This window comes from Bufo gargarizans, chromosome 9, assembly GCF_014858855.1.
Source record: "Bufo gargarizans isolate SCDJY-AF-19 chromosome 9, ASM1485885v1, whole genome shotgun sequence".
NCBI lineage: Eukaryota > Metazoa > Chordata > Amphibia > Anura > Bufonidae > Bufo > Bufo gargarizans.
In genome coordinates, this window is record NC_058088.1 from 113331542 (window position 1) to 113354082 (window position 22541).

Here is a 22541-nt window from a genome sequence, read left to right on the forward strand (position 1 = left end):
AAAGTAGCCTTAAAAGGACTAGAGATGAGTGAATCAATTCATACCCATTTATCTCATCAACAAGAGTTCTTCACCTGCAAGGGGCAGTCCCCACTGCTGAAGAAGCTCCCCCTGCCGCTAGATTGACAGGACCGGACATCTCGCCTAGCCCTGACAATACTCCGAGTAGCGGCACAAGCACAGAGGTTCTACTTCTCCAGCAGCGACTATTCTCAGCAGAAATTAAGCTCATCCTCCAGCAGCGCCAGGGATATCAAGACTAGATACCGGTCTTGATGAATCTCCCCCAATGTCCCTATACCACATGGCAATGAATATGTGAGCGACCACTGCCATTGGTAGGTTTTGGTATCTAGACGTACCTATTGCTGACAGTGGTATAAACACAGTCATACAATTTTCACAGACAAATTTATCCGTTTCAGAGCTCATGCACATTACAGCACTAACATAGGGCACCCAGAGAAGTGCATGGGGTCTCTACTGTACCTCTAATTTCATATGGAGTCATATGGTGTTTTTTCTGTTGGAATCCAACAGGGAAAAAAATATGTGACATACTCCACTGGACACCATATATATGGTGCTTCCCTCCCCTCTAAGAGATTCTTCTAGGACTGCATAGCTCAGTACATAAGGTACCAGACAGGGCATTATGTAGCATCATATGGATCTATGGTTCTACACAACACAGGATGTACAGCCTTTTTTGTGTCATAGAAACATCAAAAACTTGGCCATAAAACTGAGGACCACAGAAGAGGACAGCTTGATTGCTGAAATATGTAGTTCAGAAATTCAACTTTTTGGCTGCAAAACTCACTATAGAGTTCTAAACCCCTTTGGGAAGTAATCACTTCCTTGAGATCAAATGATTGAGGTGCTCCTGAAATAGGTTTCCAGTTGGAACCACACAAGCCTGAGCTCACCATGTACACTTCCAATTTGTACATGAGAATACACACCATCATGCTCTACAACAGTGGAAACACATGGGGAACACCTGGGCAAGTTCCAGGTAACCCCAGGACTCCAGGGAACAATGTTCACCAAACACATATGTATGTGGAGTCTGGATGTCCATATAGCACTGGTCCTGTAGTGATTTTATACACTTCTCAGATGAAGTCATACTGCTGTGCAGACTTCTCTTACGTTACAGAATAGTTCTTCTTGGGAAAGGCATGTTCCAATGACTTGCTTATTTAGCTTGCTACAGTGCCTGCATACAAGTTATTATATTCTTTACAGACTCTCATGAGCCTGTTGTATCTACTGTAAGCAATGACGTACTTACCGTAGTTGGTGCTACTTGGTTTGATTCTATTTCTAGGCTTTCACATTTATGCAACATAACATAATAAAGATTCCATCAATGATATGCTCATCTCACAAACTTCTGATATAGCACCTTCCATAGGTACTTGAACCTACATTCCCAGGGTATGTAGTCATGTTATCATACAAAAAATATAGACTTGGCTTATATGTTATGTCACCGCAGGCTGATAACACAATCACATAGCATGATTCACAGGGTGTTTCTCCTTAATAGTTATGCAACAGGTATGGAACTTATTCAATGGACATTGTTATGCATCCTATATTATTATTATTATCATTATTATGGAATATACCGTATATACTCGAGTATAAGCCGACCCGAATATAAGCCGAGGCCCCTAATTTTACCCCCCAAAAATGGGAAAAATTATTGACTCGAGTATAAGAAGAGGGTGGGAAATGCAGCATATGTGGGGGATCTGTGGAGGACGCTGTTATGTGGGGGATATGTGGAGGACAGTGTTATGAGGGATCTGTGGAGGACACTGTTATGGGGACCTGTGGATGGCACTGTTATGGGGTGGATCTGTGGAGGACGCTGTTATGGGGTGGATCTGTGGAGGACGCTGTTATGGGGTGGATCTGTAGAGGACGCTGTTATGGGGTGGATCTGTAGAGGACGCTGTTATAGGGGATGTGTGCTATGACACATAGGGCCATGAGGGGGGGGGGGCAGCATAAGACATATAGCATCTTATGCTGGTCCCCCTCATGGCCCTATGTGTCCCCTCATGTGTCCTAAACTGCGCACATAAAATACTTTGTGTGTAAAGTATTTTACTAGTGTGTGAAACAATCTCTCTCCTATTGATAACATGGCCAGCCTCTGTACTCACTGTCACTATAAATGCACTGCAGCGAGCTGGCCGGTTGGCAGGTTTTCAGGAAGCAGGAGCGTTACTAAGTGACGTCAGTCCCGCGCCGGCCGGGCCGCTCGCTGCAGTGCATTCATCGTGACAGTGAGTACAGAGGCCGGACCTGTTATCAATAGGAGAGAGCTTGTTTTACACAATAGTAAAATACTTTACACACAAAGCCAGTTATGTGAGCGGGGCCCCTTCATATATAATCGCGGCATTTTCGGGTCGGCCAAATCGAGACTCGAGTATAAGACGAGGGGGCTTTTTGAGCACAAAAATATGTGCCAAAAAACTCGTCTTATACTCGAGTATATACGGTAAGCTAAAATACAGAATCCTGCTTACAAATAAGGTTCCACTGGAATACAGATACAAAAATGATGTTTTCTTCAATACTTTCCCCACAATAATTGCTACTACTCTGCAAATGGTATTATGTGAAAGGCTCCGTTGAGCCACAATTGTGAGAAGTTAAAGGGGTATTCCAATTTTTATTTTATTTTTTATATAAATTGGAAATCATACAGTTTTCTAATATACATGTATTTAAAATTCTACATACAAATTCTACAAATTCTTAGTATCAGGCAGTTGCATGCAATATAATGATATAGCCCACGTGTCAATCCTATGTAATGTACTCATGGAGTAACTGAAACATCAGTTATGTGACACTCTTCACAGCATATAATCCCTGACATGCAGTTAGCAAGAGTGTTATATGACATACACATGCAGGGTCAGCACAAGGACACATCCATGGAGCGGTGGAATAACCACAATACTTTTTATTACTATGTGTATTTACATGGCTGTGTTTCTAGGTGGTTGTAAAATAGTCGCCTGTCACTGGGTGAGTTGTAAAGGGGTCACCTGTCTTTAGGTGATGTTGTAAAATGGCTGTTTGTCTGTAGGTGATGTTAATAAAATTTAGTGTAAAAAAAAAATTTTTTAACACAAAGAAATCTGCTTCTACACAAACACTGACACATGCTAAGGTGCTGCTGCAGGTGGTAATATTGTATATACTGTATATGTCTCGTTCCAACACACTACTATGCACCTGAACGTCAGATCACATGTGAGGGTCACAGGACTCATGTTTAGTCCTATCCATCTCTCCTATGGATGCATTTTACATAACTATAATTTACATCATTTCTGTTGAGAGAGGTTTCTATGCAGATAAAATACAAATTTAAAATAGATGTATATTAGAAAATTGTTCTTCCTTCTTATATATTTTTCTCTAAATAAATAAATGTAATCCTTAAAAGTAGCATACCCCTTTAAGAAAATATCAATGTTTTCCACTATGATCATGGACAATAAGTTAAAATGTGCCTCCCAAAGTGATTCCAGCTTTATATGAGATTCATTTGATTTCCAGTAACACTGAGATGCGTATTAGTCAAAGTATCCAATCTAGTCAATGTGGGGTGTATGCCAAGTGGAGTTCACAGCTAGCCTTCCTTTGTTGTGTTCAGCCACATACCATCACTACGAAATGCAAGAGATTCATCCCAGGTTTGTTGGCTTTTGTGTCTGCAAGTTTGAGAAGAGATGACACACGAAAACCGGCTGCATTCCCAGCATAGCCGCCCTGTGAACACAATAAAGAAAGTAACACAAGCGGACTGTGAGAAGGCCAACTCTCCATATGTAAATACACAATATACTCCACCATCTCCACTTTTATAGCACAGATTTCCACTCAAAGCTGTAAATGTGTTAGTACTCAGACACCTTAGTCTCTGTCTAGTGGAGATTACGATCTAATGGTCCCCCATAAAGGCTGTTGCACTGGTGTTCCTCGCTGAATGAATCGGTATGAGGACAAGAGATCAGGTAATTGCTGTAAGTACCATCAATTCAGCTTTCACCTCCTGCAACAAGCAAGACATTATTGGGAACAAATGGTTTGTTCCCAATAATTGCCTACTGTGTCAGCCTTAAAATTTATGAAGTAAAAGGTGCTGAGCTGCAATTCCAGACACCACCCACGGACAAAAAAGGCTCTGTTTCTATAAAATTCACAAATCTTTTTTTCTAGTTTCATTCCAGCCGTGTAATTTATTGATTTGCAGATGTCATTTCATATTCACGTATCAATCCACCAATATGTTAATATGTCGATCAGGTACTAAAGCAGATGGTAAGATCTGCCCAAGACCCAATACAACTGCTAGTTATGAAGGTCCTCATTCACATTAGATGATTATTTGCTGATCCTGACATTTTTTGTGGGATCAGCCGACAATCTGTATCAGTTTCGGCACCCAATCCTTTCGTTCTCCTGAGAGATAAAACACTGCCAAAGGCAGCGCCTCTCTCCTGAGCCAATCTGAGATGTGTATATGCATAGGGGAGCTAGGAGAGCTAACTGCAGGTGCATGGCCACCTCCAAAGGGGTTGTGCTAAGTTTGGAAGTTATTCCCTATCCACAGGATAGGGGGAAGCTAACTGAGCGGTGGGGGTCCCATCCGAGAACCCGATCTGATGGAGCGGCAGGTTGAGCATGCTCTATGGGGCTGTCCAAAATAGCAGAGCACTATACTCAGCTATCTCTGGCAGTCCCATAGATAATGAATTGAGAGTCAGGGTCGGACCCCCACCGATCCGCTATCTTGTGGATCAGGAAGAACTTCAAAACTTGCCATAACCCTTTTAAAGTGGAAACATTCTAAGATATGTGCAATGATGGAAATGTTATTCAGATGTACAGGATTATTGATAATACACACTGCATGATATATTTTCATTTTTCCCCGATTTTCATCAGTCTGAAGAGATCATTTTTAGTACCAAAGACTAAGCAATTCATTATTCATTAAATCGCAGACTAACATTTCAGTGCAAGAATTTGTACACTTCATTTAGGACTTTATATGCATAAAATGGACGGACACATGTATGTGATGTCTGTTACACACAATGACTAGTATGATTATAAAGAGGTTGCAGAACATTTTTTCTTGGTGAAACAGCGCCCCTCTTGTCTGTAATCTAAGCCCAAGACACTGCAGAAGAGGATAATGATTACTGGTGGAGTCACGTGTATCGGAATGTGATGCAGATTTGCTATTATTTTATCCTTTGTGAAATGTGAGTCCTTCCTTATTGTTACTAATAGGACACAGTTCCCATTCTGTTTGCACTACGGTAGGAGAGAACCAACTGCAGTGCGAATCTGTGGAATAATCAGTTATTCACGGTGTGCTGGGATACAGTAATGGAGGAGCGATGACTGCCGGCAGTAAAGCAGTGAGTGATGGTCATGTGTAGGAGCTTACCCTCTGTATGGAGCATGTACTTACGGCATTCATGAAGTTGCCAGCCTTCAGTACCAGCTTCAGGATGAAATGAAGTTCTGTGCATTGCAGCAACTCTAGAAGAAATGCAGACATCATAGAATTCATCATTAGGTGACTGCTTTCTATGAATTCTGAGAATTCTGTATCTTTCAAGTGTAAAATCATCACATTGTTCGATGCTTACAGTATAATCATTTCTGCCTCTGTATATAGGCTGTATTGGTAATTGTGTATCATACTGTATCACAGGATTGCAGCCAACACATCAAGCTTATGGCAGATAGCAGAAACACTAACATTTCAAAGAGTTTCTGCAGCAGAAGTTTGCATAAAATAAGCAATAATGTATCCACCTTGGAGATCTGTAACGTGCATGAGGGTCCTGACAATAGGGATGCACTTTATCCTATTACAGGAAGTTTTCGCCAAGATCTCCTTAAAAAGAAGTACTCGGTTCTAGAGGTAATGTTGCTAGAACTGCTTGTATATCTAATCTAAAAGCTGCATCTGTGTTTTTTCATGTATTTTTCTATGGTGTGTTATACCACAATTCAGCTGAACCAAACATCGGTCACAATGGAACAGCATAGTGACTGAAGTTCGGTCCAGTAAAACCATGGGAGGTTTTGGCTGCAGCCATGATACAGTAATGTACCACATTGCAGCCATCTAATATTGGCCTTATAGATCTGTGATAAACATCTACAGCTGCTCCCTCAAGTTACAATATTAATTGGTTCCAGGACGACCATTGTATGTGGAAATTATTGTGAGTTGAGTAAAAGCCCCAAAATGTCTTCCAAGATAAGAGAAGATGAAGAGTGGATAACTAAGACAGATATAATACAAGTCCTTACATATAACAGCCAGGAATAGCTGCTAACCAGCAACTAATCCAGGTATATTACCAGAGAAGGTGGCCTTGACTGGTTGGATCTGAGTCTGAGGCATTGTATGTTGCGTCTGGTTTCAACTTACGATGGGTCAGAAAAGACCATTGTGCGTTGAAAATATTGTATCCTGAGGCCATTGTACCTTGAGGGATCACTGTACATACTGTATACCGGTAATCCTCAATATGTCTACACTTGTACACTGGTAAATTGCATTGTATAAAGATAACAATTAGTTATCAACTTATATATCTATACTAAATTAGAGGGGAACCTGTCAGGAGCTTCAAGCAGCCTGAACCATGGGCAGCAAGAAATCCCAACAGGCTCCCTGGTTGCAAACAACTATGTTTTAGGCCTCATGCACACAACTGTATTTTCGGTCCGCATCCAATCCGCATTTTTTGCACTATTATGGGATGCAAAAAATGCAGACAGCACACGTACATCATCTGTCTGCTGTCCGCATCCGTGCGGTCATGTCGCAAATTATACAACATGTCCTATTCTTGTCCATTTTGCGGACAAGTATAGGCATTTCTACAGTGAGGCCCGCGAGACTTGTGGGAAACACACGTATCAGTATACGGTTCTGTGCAGAAGGCCTTACTATGAAACAGCGCAGCATTTCAAAGAAAACCTAGCTTAAAACCTGGGAACTAGGAGGAGTCATCTGAGCAGCGGGTGAGTTAGCAGGGAGCCCCCCCCCCCCGTGACACTTCTCCATGCGCCCAACTTGTCTTTAGGCCTCTTTCACACTACCGTATGGCTATTTCAGTGTTTTGCGATCCGTTTATCACAGATCCGTTGTTCCGTTTTCCGTTTCCATTACATTTTTTTTCTGTTCTGTTTTTCTGTATGGCATATACAGTATACAGTAATTACATATAAAAAATTGGGCTGGGCATAACATTTTCAATAGATGGTTCCGCAAAAACGGAACGGATACGGAAGACATACGGATGCATTTCTGTATGTGTTCCATTTTTTTGCGGACCAATTGACTTGAATGGAGCCACGGAACGTGATTTGCGGGCAAAAATAGGACATGTTCTATCTTTCAACAGATCGGTAAAACGAAAATACGGAAACGGAATGCATATGGAGTACATTCCGTTTTTTTTTGCGGAACCATTAACGCAAAAAAGGTTCTAGCTCTCTTGGGTTTCTTTTTGGTATAACGTGCTACAATGTGGTATTGCTGGCCCTGCCTTCCATCAATTTGGACCCGACTACAGAATGGGGATACTCTTAGTATTTTTTCCAGGGCCTGTTTGCCCTTGGAGCCAGGGATGGGCAAGCTCTGGCATCAATCACCTGAAATCTTTCTAGTGATTTAGCTCTTTAGCGCAGGTTTACATGACCCATACTGTTAAATTGGAATCGGTATGAGACTCTAAAAGAGCTACACTAGTGGGTGCAATGGACACCAAAGTGCCACATATGAGGGGTGAAAAGAGACTCCCTGCATGTGGCTGCTCACCTCTCTGCTGTGATCCTTCTCGATCGGTCAGCCACGCGCCGTCAGATCACACAGTAAGCTCTGGGGACCTTCCTTATTCGCAAGGTTGTATTATGGCTCCTTACAAGTTCCAAGGAGCCGAAATACTGCAGTTGTAAACGTTTATGGGATCGCACTGCACCTGTGGGGCACTGAGCTCATACTGAGACCCAATGAGGGACATTTGCGTGTACTGCACCACTAAATACTAACATTACAAGCCAAAAGCGGCAATATGTTTCACTTCATTTTTAAAAAGGCGCAAGCTACTTTTAAAATGTATCTTTGCTAAATATAAACTTTTAATATGTCTCTTTTTCCCGATATTTTGCGCTTTTTAACTCTAAAAATCAAAATGTGACTTTTTATAGCTATTGACATTTTAGTTTGACACTTTAGTTGGGTAGGGAGGGTTGGTTTCCTGTTTATAAATTATTGGATGGGAAATGTGGTTCTGTACCAGGTATACTTTGTAACTAGAATACGTGATTTTATGTGCTTCTTGTACCATGGTTTATGTTACTTGAGATACTCATGTAAGTAACTATTTGTCCGATCGTGTAATGCTATGGTATTTTTGTCATCAACTGTTGCATGTATGCTGTACAGACTGTCTTCCTTTGTTATTTTGTGATTTTCGGAAAAATCAAATAAAAATTATCTGATTTTAAAAAAGACTGCTTTCTAGCTGTCTTACATTTAGATCATTTTGTATGCCTAAAACATGCGTAGAAAATTGTAAATAAGATGGGCATGCCAGCTCGCCCACTTTTTTAGACCTGGCGTGGGTGGGGAAAGTCGCAGATTACAGCGCAAAGGACATAATATAGGCGTATTTTTGTTTAGTAAATGACCCCTTTGTGCTATACAGGATCTGTGCACAAGGCTCTGCTGTGACTCCTCATGACATCCATCGCCCGGACACTCGTGGTCCTTACCAAGTTGAGCGGCCATGTTAGAAATGAGACGATCTTTACATGAAGTTTGAGATTCAGAGTTGTTGAATCACAATGTAAATCTATTGTGACTCTTAGAAGATGTCAAATACTTTTTACTGAAAATGTTCCCCCTTTTCCTACATTTTATAGAGGACTTGTCACATCCTTGAACAAAGGAGGCTTCCATTACTGGTCCGTAGCTGCCACTTTAGCCCTTTTTTGCCCTAAGTTTACCCATTCCTGAGCAATCGGTGCCGACAATGTTGGCTCCTGTTAGCCTAGTCACACCATGCGCTGTCAAGGAGGCCATGATTCTCCTTGGGGAGTAAACCAGGTCTCTGATGCCATCCCTTGACAGAATCACACCACCTTGAGAGTGCATGGCCTGAATAGCATATCGCGAGCTGATTGCTTAGGGGCCTACGTAAAAAACACACCGGAATCTATGGAGCGGTGATATCACCTGCCATTGTTCCAGAACTTATAGAAATGGGAACCTGTAGATCATTTACCAGCATCTGTAGAACCTTTAGCTGCATTTGATTAAATGAATGCAATCGCTAATTTCGATGTAGCTTCCCCTAATGTGCATGGCAGAGCGATGCTTTGTCTGAACCAGTTCCTGGCTGTATATATCAGAGAACTGGGGAGAAGTCAGCTCTGAAGCCGTGTGCTCCATATATGTCTGCTGATCAATGGCCAAGCGCTTCTGCTTTGCTTACTTTACTTGGTATTGTTTATCTTGTCAACAGCAAATCTTTTACAGGGCTCCATATGAGAGCCGTGATCCAGGGGAGCGTGCCAGTGTGTTCTCCTGCAGCACATTCCTAGGAAGAGGATTTGGTTCACAACATGTATTTCCAGGGGACACAACAAGCATCTCTTTGTGAAGCACATCGGACCCAAACTGGAACGGCCGCGCAGACTTCTACACAAGAAAGCTGAAAGACAAACTGCTGGACCCGCGCTGATCAGACTCGGATGGCAAATCTAGTCAATAGGCTATTAAACCATATCAAGGATTAATCAGAGGATATGTTCACAGGGGACATTTGCTGCAGTGTTTTGTTTGTTTTCATAAAATTGCATTAAAAGAAGTAATTTGATGCCCCACAAATGCAGGGAAAAATGCACCCCTCCCCCACACTACATGGGAACATACCCTATAACGGGTACTATGTTTTACATATAATTAACATGTGCCATGAATTTACTGATGGAAGGAGGGGAACTGTGACACAGATCCATTCAAGTGAAGATTCGGAGAGTGGCTTTCCCAGGATAAATCTAGTTCTTTATGGAGTCTGAGTAAGTTGGGTCCTATGGGGAAGCTCCAATAACAGCCAATAACGCCTGTCACAACTCAGGAGAAATGTTTTAGTTTTTTTGTATTTTATAATAATCATACACGTGAAGCAGGAATAGCCTTAAAGGGGTTTTCCAGCTTATTGATACTGATGACCTATTCTCTGGAGCGGTCATCAATATAATTTTGGTCAAGCCTGACACCGGGCACCCACCACTGATCAGCTTCTGGCGCTGGAATACAAACTGTGGATGAAGCCAGAAGCTCTGTCTATTGTGTACTGGCAGTGCCAGCATACCGCAGCTCTCCTTCACATCAATGGGGCTGAGCCGCACTACGGCCACTGCACGGTGGGGTTAGTCTTCTGCTTCTGGCTCCAGCTACTGTTTAGTTTCCGGGGCCAGAACTAATACTGACACATCAATATCTAAAAGCTGGAATAGCCCTATCAGAACAGGACGGTGTCTCACCTACTGCAGCTGCTGTCAGGTCTCTTGCTGCAGATAACTGAGACAGGACAGCCGGGTAGAAATCCTTCTTGAGAATAAGTGCTTCCAGACGCAGGCAGTAGCTACAAGGAGAAAGTATTAACATGTGGCAATTATTATTGTTCATGCAATAATATACAGTATATATCATATACCAGTGGGGGTGAACCTATGGCACTCGGAGCCCTCTCTGTGGGCATCCACTCCCTGGAATAAGTCTGTGGTGTACCAATATGCCTCAGACTTTTCCTGCCATTCATCAGCACACTGAATATAGGGAAGTTATTATGGCTAAATGATAAAGTACATGGAAGATATACTATATTGGACTGTAGTATTCAGGTTAACTTGCCATTTTGGCACTTTGTGATGAATAAGTGGTTTTTGGGTTGCAGTTTGGGCACTCGGTCTGTAAAAGGTTCTCCACCACTGTAGTATACGATAGTCATCCACATTACTATTAAATAAGCCAAAGACATGATACAATGACTCCTTGGGAACACCATGGTATACAAACATTGACATGCTATGTTACTAGACACACACTAGAGTCTTAGATGGTTAGACAGTTTTAATGTATATTGTCTATGGAGATATGCCTAATTCTGGATTCTCACTCTACAGCAGGGTTGGCCCGGCCCCCTGCCAGAACATATTGTGAAAATGCTAATCACCATGCGGGAGCCGCAGGAAGATGAGAACAGCGCTGCACTGTACTCACCTTCCCTGGTCTTCTTCCAGCCCCACGCTGTGCCCTGACACGTACGTCTGGATGTAGTGCACGTCGCAGTACAGCGCGGCGGGAAGAAGACCAGGGAGCGTAAATCAATCTGCCAAGTGGCAGCGCTGTTTGGAGCTGGAGAGGTAAGTTTATTTTTTTTTAATTTAATTTAAATGTCTGATCTGACCTGTCATGTTACTTTTTAAATCTTGTAAACACTGCATATCATATGCCCCCCAGACATATACCTATATATTCTGCTAGCCAGTCCTTCTCTCAATTATGTTTTTTTTTTTTTTAACCATGTGGACCTCTTCTTATATACATTTATCTGCATTAATCCCCTCTCCCCCCGAGTAATAGGTGTTTAATCATTTGACTAATCTTCCAACAATCATGCCGACAAATTTTATTCTATACATTCACCATATGATTTTTACCATAACTATGTCTTTGTTTATTCCCCTATAAAATCATGCCTCCACTCCCATCTAAGGGTACTTTAACACTAGTGTTGTTCGGATCCAGCAGGCAGTTCCGGCAACGGCAAACCGTATGCAAACGGAAATATGTTTTTTTCATATCCGTTAGACGGACCCGGTGATATACCGGATCTGTCTCATCCGGAATAACGGATCCAGTATTTATTTATTTTTCAAAGATCAAAAGCAAAAATAGCTCCTCCTATGTCCCAGCGCATGTGCAGACCGGAAAACCGGATCCGGCAATGCGGCAATTTCCAGAACACTTTGTACCGGATCCGGCATTGATACATCTCTATGGAAATTAATGCCGGCAAGTGTAGTAGTGTTCCAGGTTTTTGTCCCGAACAAATACCGTACAATGGACGGAACGGAAGACATCCTGATGCATACTGAACAGATTGCTTTCCATTCAGAATGCATTAGGACATTGAGACCCTTTATCGGATTTCAATACCGGAAAAGAATAACACTAGTGTGAAAGTACCCTAATACTATTGAACCATGACATTCTCTCCACAAGTTGCTGTGTGTTGTGTGACACAGTGAGAGGTTTGGTCTGGGAAAACAGGTATTTTCCTCCCAGCATGTGCTGATGGACTGATTTACAGTCAGGTGAGGTCAAATACCAGACCGGATTTTAAATGCCGGTCCGGGTTTTGGCAGCACCTGGCTGTCCTTAAATAGGCAGCTGGGCTCAGAAGCCATGTCTCTGTGTTGAGATCTGGGAGCCTTGTGTCTGGATTAAGGCTTGCTACCTGTTTGGCGTGACAACAGTTTGGTGCTGCTATCAGCAAGGACTCTTTGAGGCAGAATTTCCGCATGGTGTGAATTACTACAAACACCGCAAGATGACTTTTTTGTTTGAATATGACTGCTTGTTTTGTCACTTGCCTAAAGTGTGAATAAAACACTGAACTGTTTGATCCAAAGAACTTGTTGTTGCCTCTATACTGCGTCCGCTAATCCTGTCTACCAGAGCGAAACCCCACAGTTGTTAGGCCTCATGCACACGACAGTATTTTTTCACTGTCCGCAAAACGGGTTCCGTTGGTCCGTGATCCGTGACCGTTTTTTCGTCCGTGGGTCTTCCTTGATTTTTGGAGGATCCACGGACATGAAAAAAAAGTCATTTTGGTGTCCGCCTGGCCGTGCAGAGCCAAACGGATCCGTCCTGAATTACAATGCAAGTCAATGGGGACGGATCCGTTTGACGTTGACACAATATGGTGCAATTGCAAACGGATCCGTCCCAATTGACTTTCAATGTAAAGTCTGGAGTCCCTTTTATACCATCGGAGTTTTCTCCAATCCGATGGTATATTTTAACTTGAAGCGTCCCCATCACCATGGGAACGCCTCTATGTTAGAATATACTGTCGGATATGAGTTACATCGTGAAAACTCATATACGACAGTATATTCTAACACAGAGGCGTTCCCATGGGGATGGGGACGCTTCTAGTTAGAATATACTACAAACTGTGTACATGACTGCCCCCTGCTACCTGGCAGCAACCGATCTCTTACAGGGGGCCGTGATCAGCACAATTAACCCCTCAGGTGCCGCACCTGAAGGGGTTAATTGTGCGTATCATAGCCCCCTGTAAGAGATCAGGGCTGCCAGGCAGCAGGGGGCAGACCCCCCCCCCTCCCCAGTTTGAATATCATTGGTGGCCAATGCGCCCTCCCTCCCTCTATTGTATTAATAACATTGGTGGCACAGTGTGCGGCCTCCCCCGGCCCCCCCCCCTCCCTCCCTCTATTGTAATAAGAACATTGGTGGCCAGTGTGCGGCCTCCCCCGGCTCCCCTCCCTCTATTGTAATAAGAACATTGGTGGCCAGTGTGCGGCCTCCCCCGGCCCCCCTCCCTCTATTGTAATAAGAACATTGGTGGTACAGTGTGCACCTCCCCCCGGCCCCCCTCTATTGTAATAAGAACATTGGTGGCTAGTGTGCGGCGTCCCCCGCCCCCCCCTCCCTCCCTCTAATGTAATTAGAACATTGGTGGCAGTGTACGGTCTCCCCCGCCCCCCCGATCATTGGTGGCAGCGGAGTTCCAATCGGAGTCCCAGTTAAATCGCTGGTACTCCGATCGGTAACCATGGCAACCAGGACGCTATTGCAGTCCTGGTTGTCATGGTTACTTAGCAATAGTAGAAGCATCATACTTACCTGCTGGCTGCTGCGATGTCTGTGTCCGGCCGGGAGCTCCTCCTACTGGTAAGTGACAGGTCTGTGCGGCGCATTGCTGAATGGGTCCGTGAACCGTTGTCCGTCAAAAAAAATAGGACAGGTCCTATTTTTTTGACGGACAGGATACACGGATCACGGAGGCGGATGACAAACGGTGCATTTTCCGAGTTTTCAACTGACCCATTGAAAGTCAATGGGTCCGCAGAAAACCACGGAAAACGGAACAACGGCCACGGGTGCACACAACGGTCGTGTGCATGAGGCTTAATACTGTGACTTTATACATAAAATGCATGATCTTTCAGCTCTATGTAAAGAGATATGTTTCACTTGATTTTTTAGTTTATTTGTACTAGCTTGAGAAAGGGCCACTCATAATAGGGCCCGAAACATTGCTATGTTTTGCACCTAAATAAAGATATGCACTTTAAAAAGCAAAAGATGTCTGCACCTCTTTATGGCTGACTGATGAGAATATGGTGGCTGTCTAGGAGCTTTATACATACATATTTATCAATGTTCAGTGGTCCATAGAGAATGCCAGTCGTGTTTAGCTAATGCAATCACCAGCCCTGCACAGGGGGAGAGACCTGGGTAGCATGTGCCCAGTGTGCCTGGATTAATAAATCTTCCCCGATGAGTGTATTTGAGAAATGGATGAATTAGTACATCCTTAAAAGCAGGAATACCATATATTTTACAGCAAATGTGTCTCCCAAAAGTCCACAGAACTGCATCCTATTGACAAATGCAATGTAGCAATAGATATGCAGTTTTTATTGGAGTCAATGGTAAAACCTGGTAGGGGGAGAGAATACTGATGATGAAAACACAGCACATGCGCTTATACATGTAACTATGTAACAGATTGCACTAGACAAATGCAACAAGGTGCTAGACATGTTCTCTAGGTAAAAACCATTGTGAATGATGTCTTCCATGAAGGATGGCATTTGAATGGTCCATGAAAATGATAATAATCAGGTATACATTACTACTAGAAGGACAGGCTAGATGGACCATGTGGTCTATTTCTGTTATCAGTCTTCTATGTTTCTACATAACTAAACAGAAAACACATAAAATTCACATAGAAAAGAGGTTCTCAAAAATAATATACTGGCACAAGGGTTAACTCAGTCAGGACTGCCTTTTTATCAGCCAAAGTTAAGATGTACATCAAGATCACTATTGAATTATATTTTATTGAATTAAATACATTTTGGGCTAAAATATGTTTGTAATTGTTTTCTATTCAAAATTTTAGTTGATCCAAATTGATCTAAGATCAACATTCAAAAGATCAGAGGAGCTACTGAGATCAAGCCATCAGATAGCCCAACTGATTCCACAGCCTGGTATGTATTGGGATACATGCAGAATAAGTCATAAAAAGAACAAGTGCAAAAAATGATTTGTCGCCCAAAATACTTGCAGTATAATAAAAACTAAATTGGAGTCTGCAGCCTTTAGGTGACAGACGCCAATGTAGATAAAAGTTTCCTTATGTCTCTGCTTTTCACCTTCAAACCTGAGCAGGAAGGGAGCGTGATGTGTTCCAACGAACATTTGCTGGAAGCGGGAGCGAATCTTTTCCTAACCGGGCAGATGCAAGTGAGTATCAGCAAGAAATAATCTACTGCAAGAAAAGTTATTCCAAAATAGTCTTTTATTGCTGTTAAATAAATTCAACAAATGCCATTTTACAGCCCGTCTCACAACCCTTCGTGACCTTCCCCACCTATCCTCCTTCCTTCCTACAATTATTCTCAAGGCAGTTCTGAGCAGTTAAAAGGGAAAGTGGGTTTTGATTGACAATTTTCCTCTACTTCCTTGTGTTGCTTTTTCATAGAAAAGTTTTCCATGAAGAAATCAGTTCAGACAAATATCTGCATATAGAAATATGGGACGCTGGGCAGTGCAATCAGCACAGAACAAAGCTTGCCATTCATATGCAATTATCGCAAAATCTGAGAAACTAAAAAGTAATGCTTATGCATACAGCCGAGTTGTATGGAGCCAAGATGCTGCATCCATTGATATCTATGGGCTAGAATATACTTCCATCTGCCTCCAACATAAAATACTGCAGCTGGTATTTTCCTCTAGAAGAACACCGCACACAGGCACCATCCGGGGCGGACTGGGAACTTAAAGTAGCCCTGGAAAAAATACTAAAAGTGGCCCGTGTTGTAGTTGGGTCCAAATTGGTGGAATGCAGGGCCAGCAATACCATATTGTGGTACATTATACCACCCCAACAGAGCCAGATACCACAGTCCATCACAAAATACTACCAGCAGCACAAAATACATCCCCAAAAACTTCCACTTGCCAGCCATGAGGAGAACTCAGGTGGCCCCTGGGCATCGTCCCACCAGGAGATTTCCTTGTAAGGTTTATGGACAATCCGTCTCTGGGCACCATGCGGAGGCATAAGACATGTATATGGCTCCACAGAAAGCATGTATCCCATAGTATTATGATCCATCAGTGTTGTTTTAATATATATTAACAGGAGTTGGTTACTTTTCTGTACGTCTTTAGCAGGGCCGTTTCTTGGACCGGGCAGGCCGGGTGGCCCCCCAGGGTGCTGTCAGAAGGGGGGCGCCAGTAGGGCACATCAGGAGATGAGCACTGCGCTTCCATTACGGAAGCGCTCACTCATCTCTATAGTCATCTGTATCGCCGTCCTCAGGCGATACAAATGTCTGTGCTGCGGCAGGGGAGGGAGAGGTGTGTCCCCTCCCTGTTCCTCTGATAGGCTGCCAGCACTACGCCGACAGCCTTTCAGAGGCCGGTGCAGACGGTGCGATGACATCATCGCGCCGTCTGAGCCAGCGAGGGACACACGCCGGAAGAGACATGCATCACATCCTGGAGGAGGTAAGTATAAGTTGTTTTATATATATATATAAATATATATATATATGTATATATATATATGTACAAATTACAATACTGGCACATAAGGGAGGCTGCTGGCACATAAGGGAGTCTGCTGGCACATAAGGGGGGCTACTGGCACAGACATAAGGGGGGCTACTGGCACATGATGGGGGGCTACTGGCACATGATGGGGGGCTACTGGCACATAAGGGGGGCTGCTGGCACTCAAGGGGGGCTACTGGCACATAAGGGGAGCTACTGGCACATAAGGGGGGCTACTGGCATGATAGGGGGGACTACTGGTACATAAGGGGGGCTACTGGCACATAAGGGGGACTACTGGCACATAAGGGGGGCTACTGGCACATAAGGGGGGCTACTGGCACATAAGGGGGGCTACTGGCACATAGGGGGTTACTGGCACAAAAGGGGGGCTGCTGGCACATAAGGGGGGGCTACTGCACATGATAGGGGGGACTACTGGCACATAAGAGATGCTACTGGCACATAAGAGGACTACTGGCACATGATGGGGGGCTACTGGCACATAGGGGGACTACTGGCACATAAGGGGGGCTGCTGGCACTCAAGGGGGGCTACTGGCACATAGGGGGACTACTGGCACATAAGGGGGGCTGCTGGCACTCAAGGGGGGCTACTGGCACATAAGGGGAGCTACTGGCACATAAGGGGGGCTACTGGTACATGATAGGGGGGACTACTGGTACATAAGGGGGGCTACTGGCACATAATGGGGACTACTGGCACATAAGGGGGGCTACTGGCACATAAGGGGGGCTACTGGCGCATAAGGGGGGCTGCTGGCACATAAGGGGGGACTACTGCACATGATAGGGGGGACTACTGGCACATAAGGGGGAGCTACTGGCACTTGATAGGGGGGCTACTGGCACATGATGGGGGCGACTGCCACATAAGGGGGCTACTGGCACATGATAGGGGGGCACTCTGGCTACTGGCACATAATGGTGGGGGGGGTTCTTATTACTGGCACATGATTGGGGGCATCTATGGGGCACATCTTACTGGCACATTATTGGGTGGCACTATAGGGGAATCTACTGAGGCTAAAAAGAAGGGGTATTTTATATGGGGGGCTCTGTATAGGGGCATTTTATACTGGGACACATTATAGTGGGTACTATGGGGAAGGGGGGAGAGGAGCACTATGGGGTCATCTACGGGGGCAATAAGGGGTATTTTATATTGGCACATTATGGGAACATTAGCTCAACTGGGGTCATTTTACGGGGGCGTATGTTTTGCACATTATAATGATAATTCTTTCTACTGGGGGGCATTATGGTGGGCTTTATTACTCCCCCATGGTATGACCCCCTAGTAGCAGCACCAGCCCCTCCCTGCTCTGCTATCCCACTGCCCTTTCTCCAAATCCTTATTATGAAATCTTTCTCATTAGGATAAAGCAGAACATCAGCTCCTCCGAGCCCGCAGCCAAAGTGTTAAAGTGGTGTCCGAGATCCCCAAGGGCCAAGCCAAGTAATTGTAAGTTTTCATGTGAAATATGTTTGTGTTATACACATATAGCCTACACTGTGCCCCACAATATACAGTATACCGCTACACTGCATAGGGATTATACTGTTTATTGTACAGCATGACACAGAGGTTATATTGTCCTGGCATGGTGTATCCTCCATACATTTTATGTACAGTATACAGTAATCCGCCTTGCCATCTATGCTTTGAATCTGGTTTTATATGTTACTTGGTTTTTGTACATTTGCTTGCGTGTGCTAGTTGAGACCTGCTGTGATTGGGTTTTAGTTCGTTATTAAATGCTAACATGACAGTTTTTTGGTTTTGCACATTATTGATGATTGTATTTCATGATTACTCTTCTAAGGATATTGCCTTCCTTTATACTGCAGTTCTCCTGTACCACTCTGCCTGCGACCCTTAGCAGTTTAGGCAGTAATTTATGATTTTCTTTTGCTCTCAATAAATCTTGTGTTAAGCATTAAAAAAAAAAAAATATATATATATATATATATATATATATATATATATATATGGTGAGACGGTTGCAAGTTCTCTTCTGATATCATTTCATCGAGCAGTTTTGATGGGGGAGGGGGGGTTTGACACTCGCCCTGAGAGAGATTTTACCTAGGAACTGCACTGGTCTTTAGGAATCTAACACTAAGAAATATCCAAGCACTTGTCCTCACTTTCAGTGTGAACCTCCCAATGTTCTCAAGGCTCAGTGCCAAGGTTGGGTCACAGCTGTCCATCAACCTGTAGATCACCAGCTCATTGTCTCACATGACGTCTCCTCCCTACATATCAACTTTAATTTCCCGTTTCTGCTCTTTTCCTGTGTTTAGTTCATGAATCATAAGTACACTTTTCAACTCTTGCTCAGGTTCACCTTATAAAACAACCTCATAACTGTTCCTCAAACATCCTGCTACTACAATTTTTACTTTCATAACTTGTGGAGACATAAAATACAGATAATATTGACTTTAAGGTAAAAATAGAAGCATGAGCTTTATATTATCTATTAGTCTAATTGGTTCCAAAAGCATAAAAACTTGATGCGACAACACATGTATAACATGCTTTAAGCGGTGTAACGAGGGCCAGATTTACCTATAGGCACCCTAGTCCTGTGTCTGTGGCTCTGGAAGAAGGGTCTCTGCTAAATGGAAAATTTACATATGAATGCACTGAACTGTATATATTAATATGTAAATTATATGTCTTTATATGTCAATGATGCACTCTGAGTGCATGGAAGTGAGAGAACAGGAAATCGGTACCCATGGGCACCAGGAGAAGGCTTCTCTGCGTTCATTAAGGTAAGCCTTGAAGTGCTGTAGCATTGTCTTAAGTCATTACATGTCAATGTATGGGATTTCTGAAATTTAAACACCTTCAGGGCTAATTTGCATAATCATAAAAGTCGTTTTTCTCATAAACTACTGGACGGATTACAAGATAGAAGAGCACAGCCGATTCAAGGTAAGCTGTGCTGCATGACTGCTTTAAAATACGATTTTGGGTTAGGGGAGGTGACAGAATCCCTTTAAGCAGAACACCCCATTAACTGGTTGCTGGATTTCTTTGGTTTTAACCAGCCTGGCAGGTATGTTTCCTACACAGTATTAGATAATCATTAGATTAGATAGTTTTCTGTGACACAGCAGGCCTCTCAAATCCACCTTAACTACACATAACTCACCTGCAGAACAACGTTCCTAATATACTTACCGTCTTGCAGTTGCATGGATCAACCGCTCGGTAACTGGATCATGTAATGCTCCTCTTCTAAAAATCATGCTTCTGCCATCATAGGTTTTTGGCCTGGGCTATATTTGGGATGTTACCTCCACAGACCATGATGGGGCAGGTGCTGTGGATGGGCAAGAATATTTCCTCTCCCTTACAAAAGTTCTACAAACACCTTAATCCACCTCATCTGCGCATGTGCCAGTATGGGAGAACTGATCCACATCAGTTCTCCCATACTGGACTGTGGAAGTGATGTCCCAGGCCTGAAACCTAGTAAATATGTGACGTCAGTAGATGAGACTTGGTTCCCAAGTGGCCAATCCACACAATTTTGAGAAAGTAAGTACTGTAAATCCTAAACTTTCTTCTACAGGAAAGTTCTGTAAAATATTGTTATATTAAAGGGGTTGTCCGGGTTCAGAGCTATACCCGGACATACCCTTATTTTCCCCCACACAGGGGACGGGCTCTTTTGTTTTCAATGACACACTGCCGGGCGGTAACTTCCGTCGGCAGTGTGTTCGGTGACGTCACCGGCTCTGAGGGGCGGGCTTCAGCTCTGCCCTAGCCGTTTTACTAGCTAGGGCAGAGCTAAATCCTGCCCATCAGTGCCGGTGACGTCACTGGGGTTCCTGGCAGCCCCATGGAGAGCCCCGGTACGTCACAGAATCTCCCAAAAATGCCTTTGCCCTGCGCAATTTAGTGCAGGGCAAAGGAGAGCATCGGGGGGGGCTGCCGGGGTGAAAATTGAGGGATGTCACCCCTTTAAGTAAAACTTTGCCAGTGCTGTACAGTGTAAACTCGACTGCACAATTACAAAGAATTTTCCCTTTTGTTGTTGACTGAATCTGTTATGATGACCTAAAAATGATCATTTGTCTACAATAAAGCCCCTCATATAGCCAGGCATCTTTTAGTTGTTAGCAAGGCAGACAGTAGGAAAGACAAGCAATTTCAAAAGCAATCAAAATTACAAAAACATAGGGTCACTGTTACATATAAATGCAGTCTTTCAATATAAAGATGTGTTCTGGGCTCCAAATAATGAAGACCTTTCCTTAGGATAGGTCATCAATATTCAATCGATGGGGGTTGGACATCTGGGACCTCCATTGACCACTAGAACCACCACCCTACCGATTGGATATTGATGACCTAGCCTGAGGACAGATCACCAGTATTGGGAAGCTGGAAAATCTTTTTACCAACTCTCTACATCGTCAATCGGCGCTTGTTATTACAAATTTATCTTCAGGTATAAAACGACCTTACGTTTCTCCTACATCAGATTATAGTTCATTACCTGATGACTACAATGCCCACAATGCAATTCAACAGAATAAATTCTGTGCAGTCACTGATCTAGTTATCTTTGTTGTGTTCCCTAGCTTTTTCCCTCAGTCATACTTCAAGCCATCACTTTAGGACAAGCTAATCTAGTTTTATCATGAAATTGCGCTGTCCACCTCCAGTGCAAACATCACACACCACTAATAAGAATAGCATGAAATCACAGCAACATTTAGGAGATCATGGAATAGGGGTGACATAACCTACCATGGAACATCCAAGAGGAGTAACATGAACAGATCTGCTTCACTCAAACACTTTCTGTCCCCCTGAAAGGATTTCAGACGTTGCACCTTGTGTGAAGAAAAGAGTTTAAAAAAATCATGAAGACCGGATCCACCACAGACCACGGCACGTGCAGGTTGCTTCTTACCTCCTCTCTGTCAGGCAGGTGCTTCAGAAGCTCATTTAATCTTTCGGAAGTGTATATATCTCCTCTCCCCAGCCTTATATCTTCTACAATCTCTGCAGCTGATCTACAAGGAAAGCAAATTCATGACTCATTCATTCATAGTAGCAAACATAAAAACTGTTTGATTGACCCCCAATGACTTAAGCCTCATTCACACGTCTGTGCTCAAATCTGTGAGAAGGTGGTCAGTGATGTATCCGTGAAAATGTCCATGAAGGCTCTGTGTGTGGTCCATGTGTCCGTTTTTTGCTGTTCGTATGCCATCCGTGTTTCACTGATACTGAACAGCTGAAAAATAATTTTCAAAGCATCTCTTCCTATTGGTCTGTGAAACACGCATGCAACATGGATGGCATCCGTGGTTTTCACTGACCCATAGACTATAATAGGCGTGATGGATCCATGAACACGGACAAAATAGTGCATGCATCCGTGCTAAAAACACTGACCCATGGACCGTGCTAAGACACTGATGTCTGAATACACACATTAAAATGAACGTGTGCTGTCTGTGGAGAACACGTACAGCACATATCCGTGAAACACTGACGTGTGAATGAGGCTTTA

General features: G+C 43.4%; 1 protein-coding gene and 1 long non-coding RNA gene across 2 annotated transcripts in view; one reads left to right on the plus strand and one right to left on the minus strand.

The window, feature by feature from the left end:
- The window catches only part of LOC122919483 (formin-J-like), an 81298-nt gene that overhangs the window by 36249 nt on the left and 22508 nt on the right, over nt 1-22541 (minus strand). Inside the window, exons 4-8 of the mRNA XM_044268543.1 lie at nt 21936-22038; nt 21770-21855; nt 10627-10727; nt 5522-5592; nt 3700-3807 (exon numbers count right to left, since the gene is read on the minus strand). Coding sequence (XP_044124478.1) covers nt 3700-3807; nt 5522-5592; nt 10627-10727; nt 21770-21855; nt 21936-22038 — 469 coding nt within the window. The remainder of the gene's footprint in view (nt 1-3699; nt 3808-5521; nt 5593-10626; nt 10728-21769; nt 21856-21935; nt 22039-22541) is intronic.
- On the plus strand, nt 11414-16164 carry LOC122919484. Its single transcript, XR_006386794.1, has 3 exons — nt 11414-11508; nt 15312-15402; nt 15584-16164. It is a non-coding gene; the product is annotated as an uncharacterized LOC122919484 (long non-coding RNA).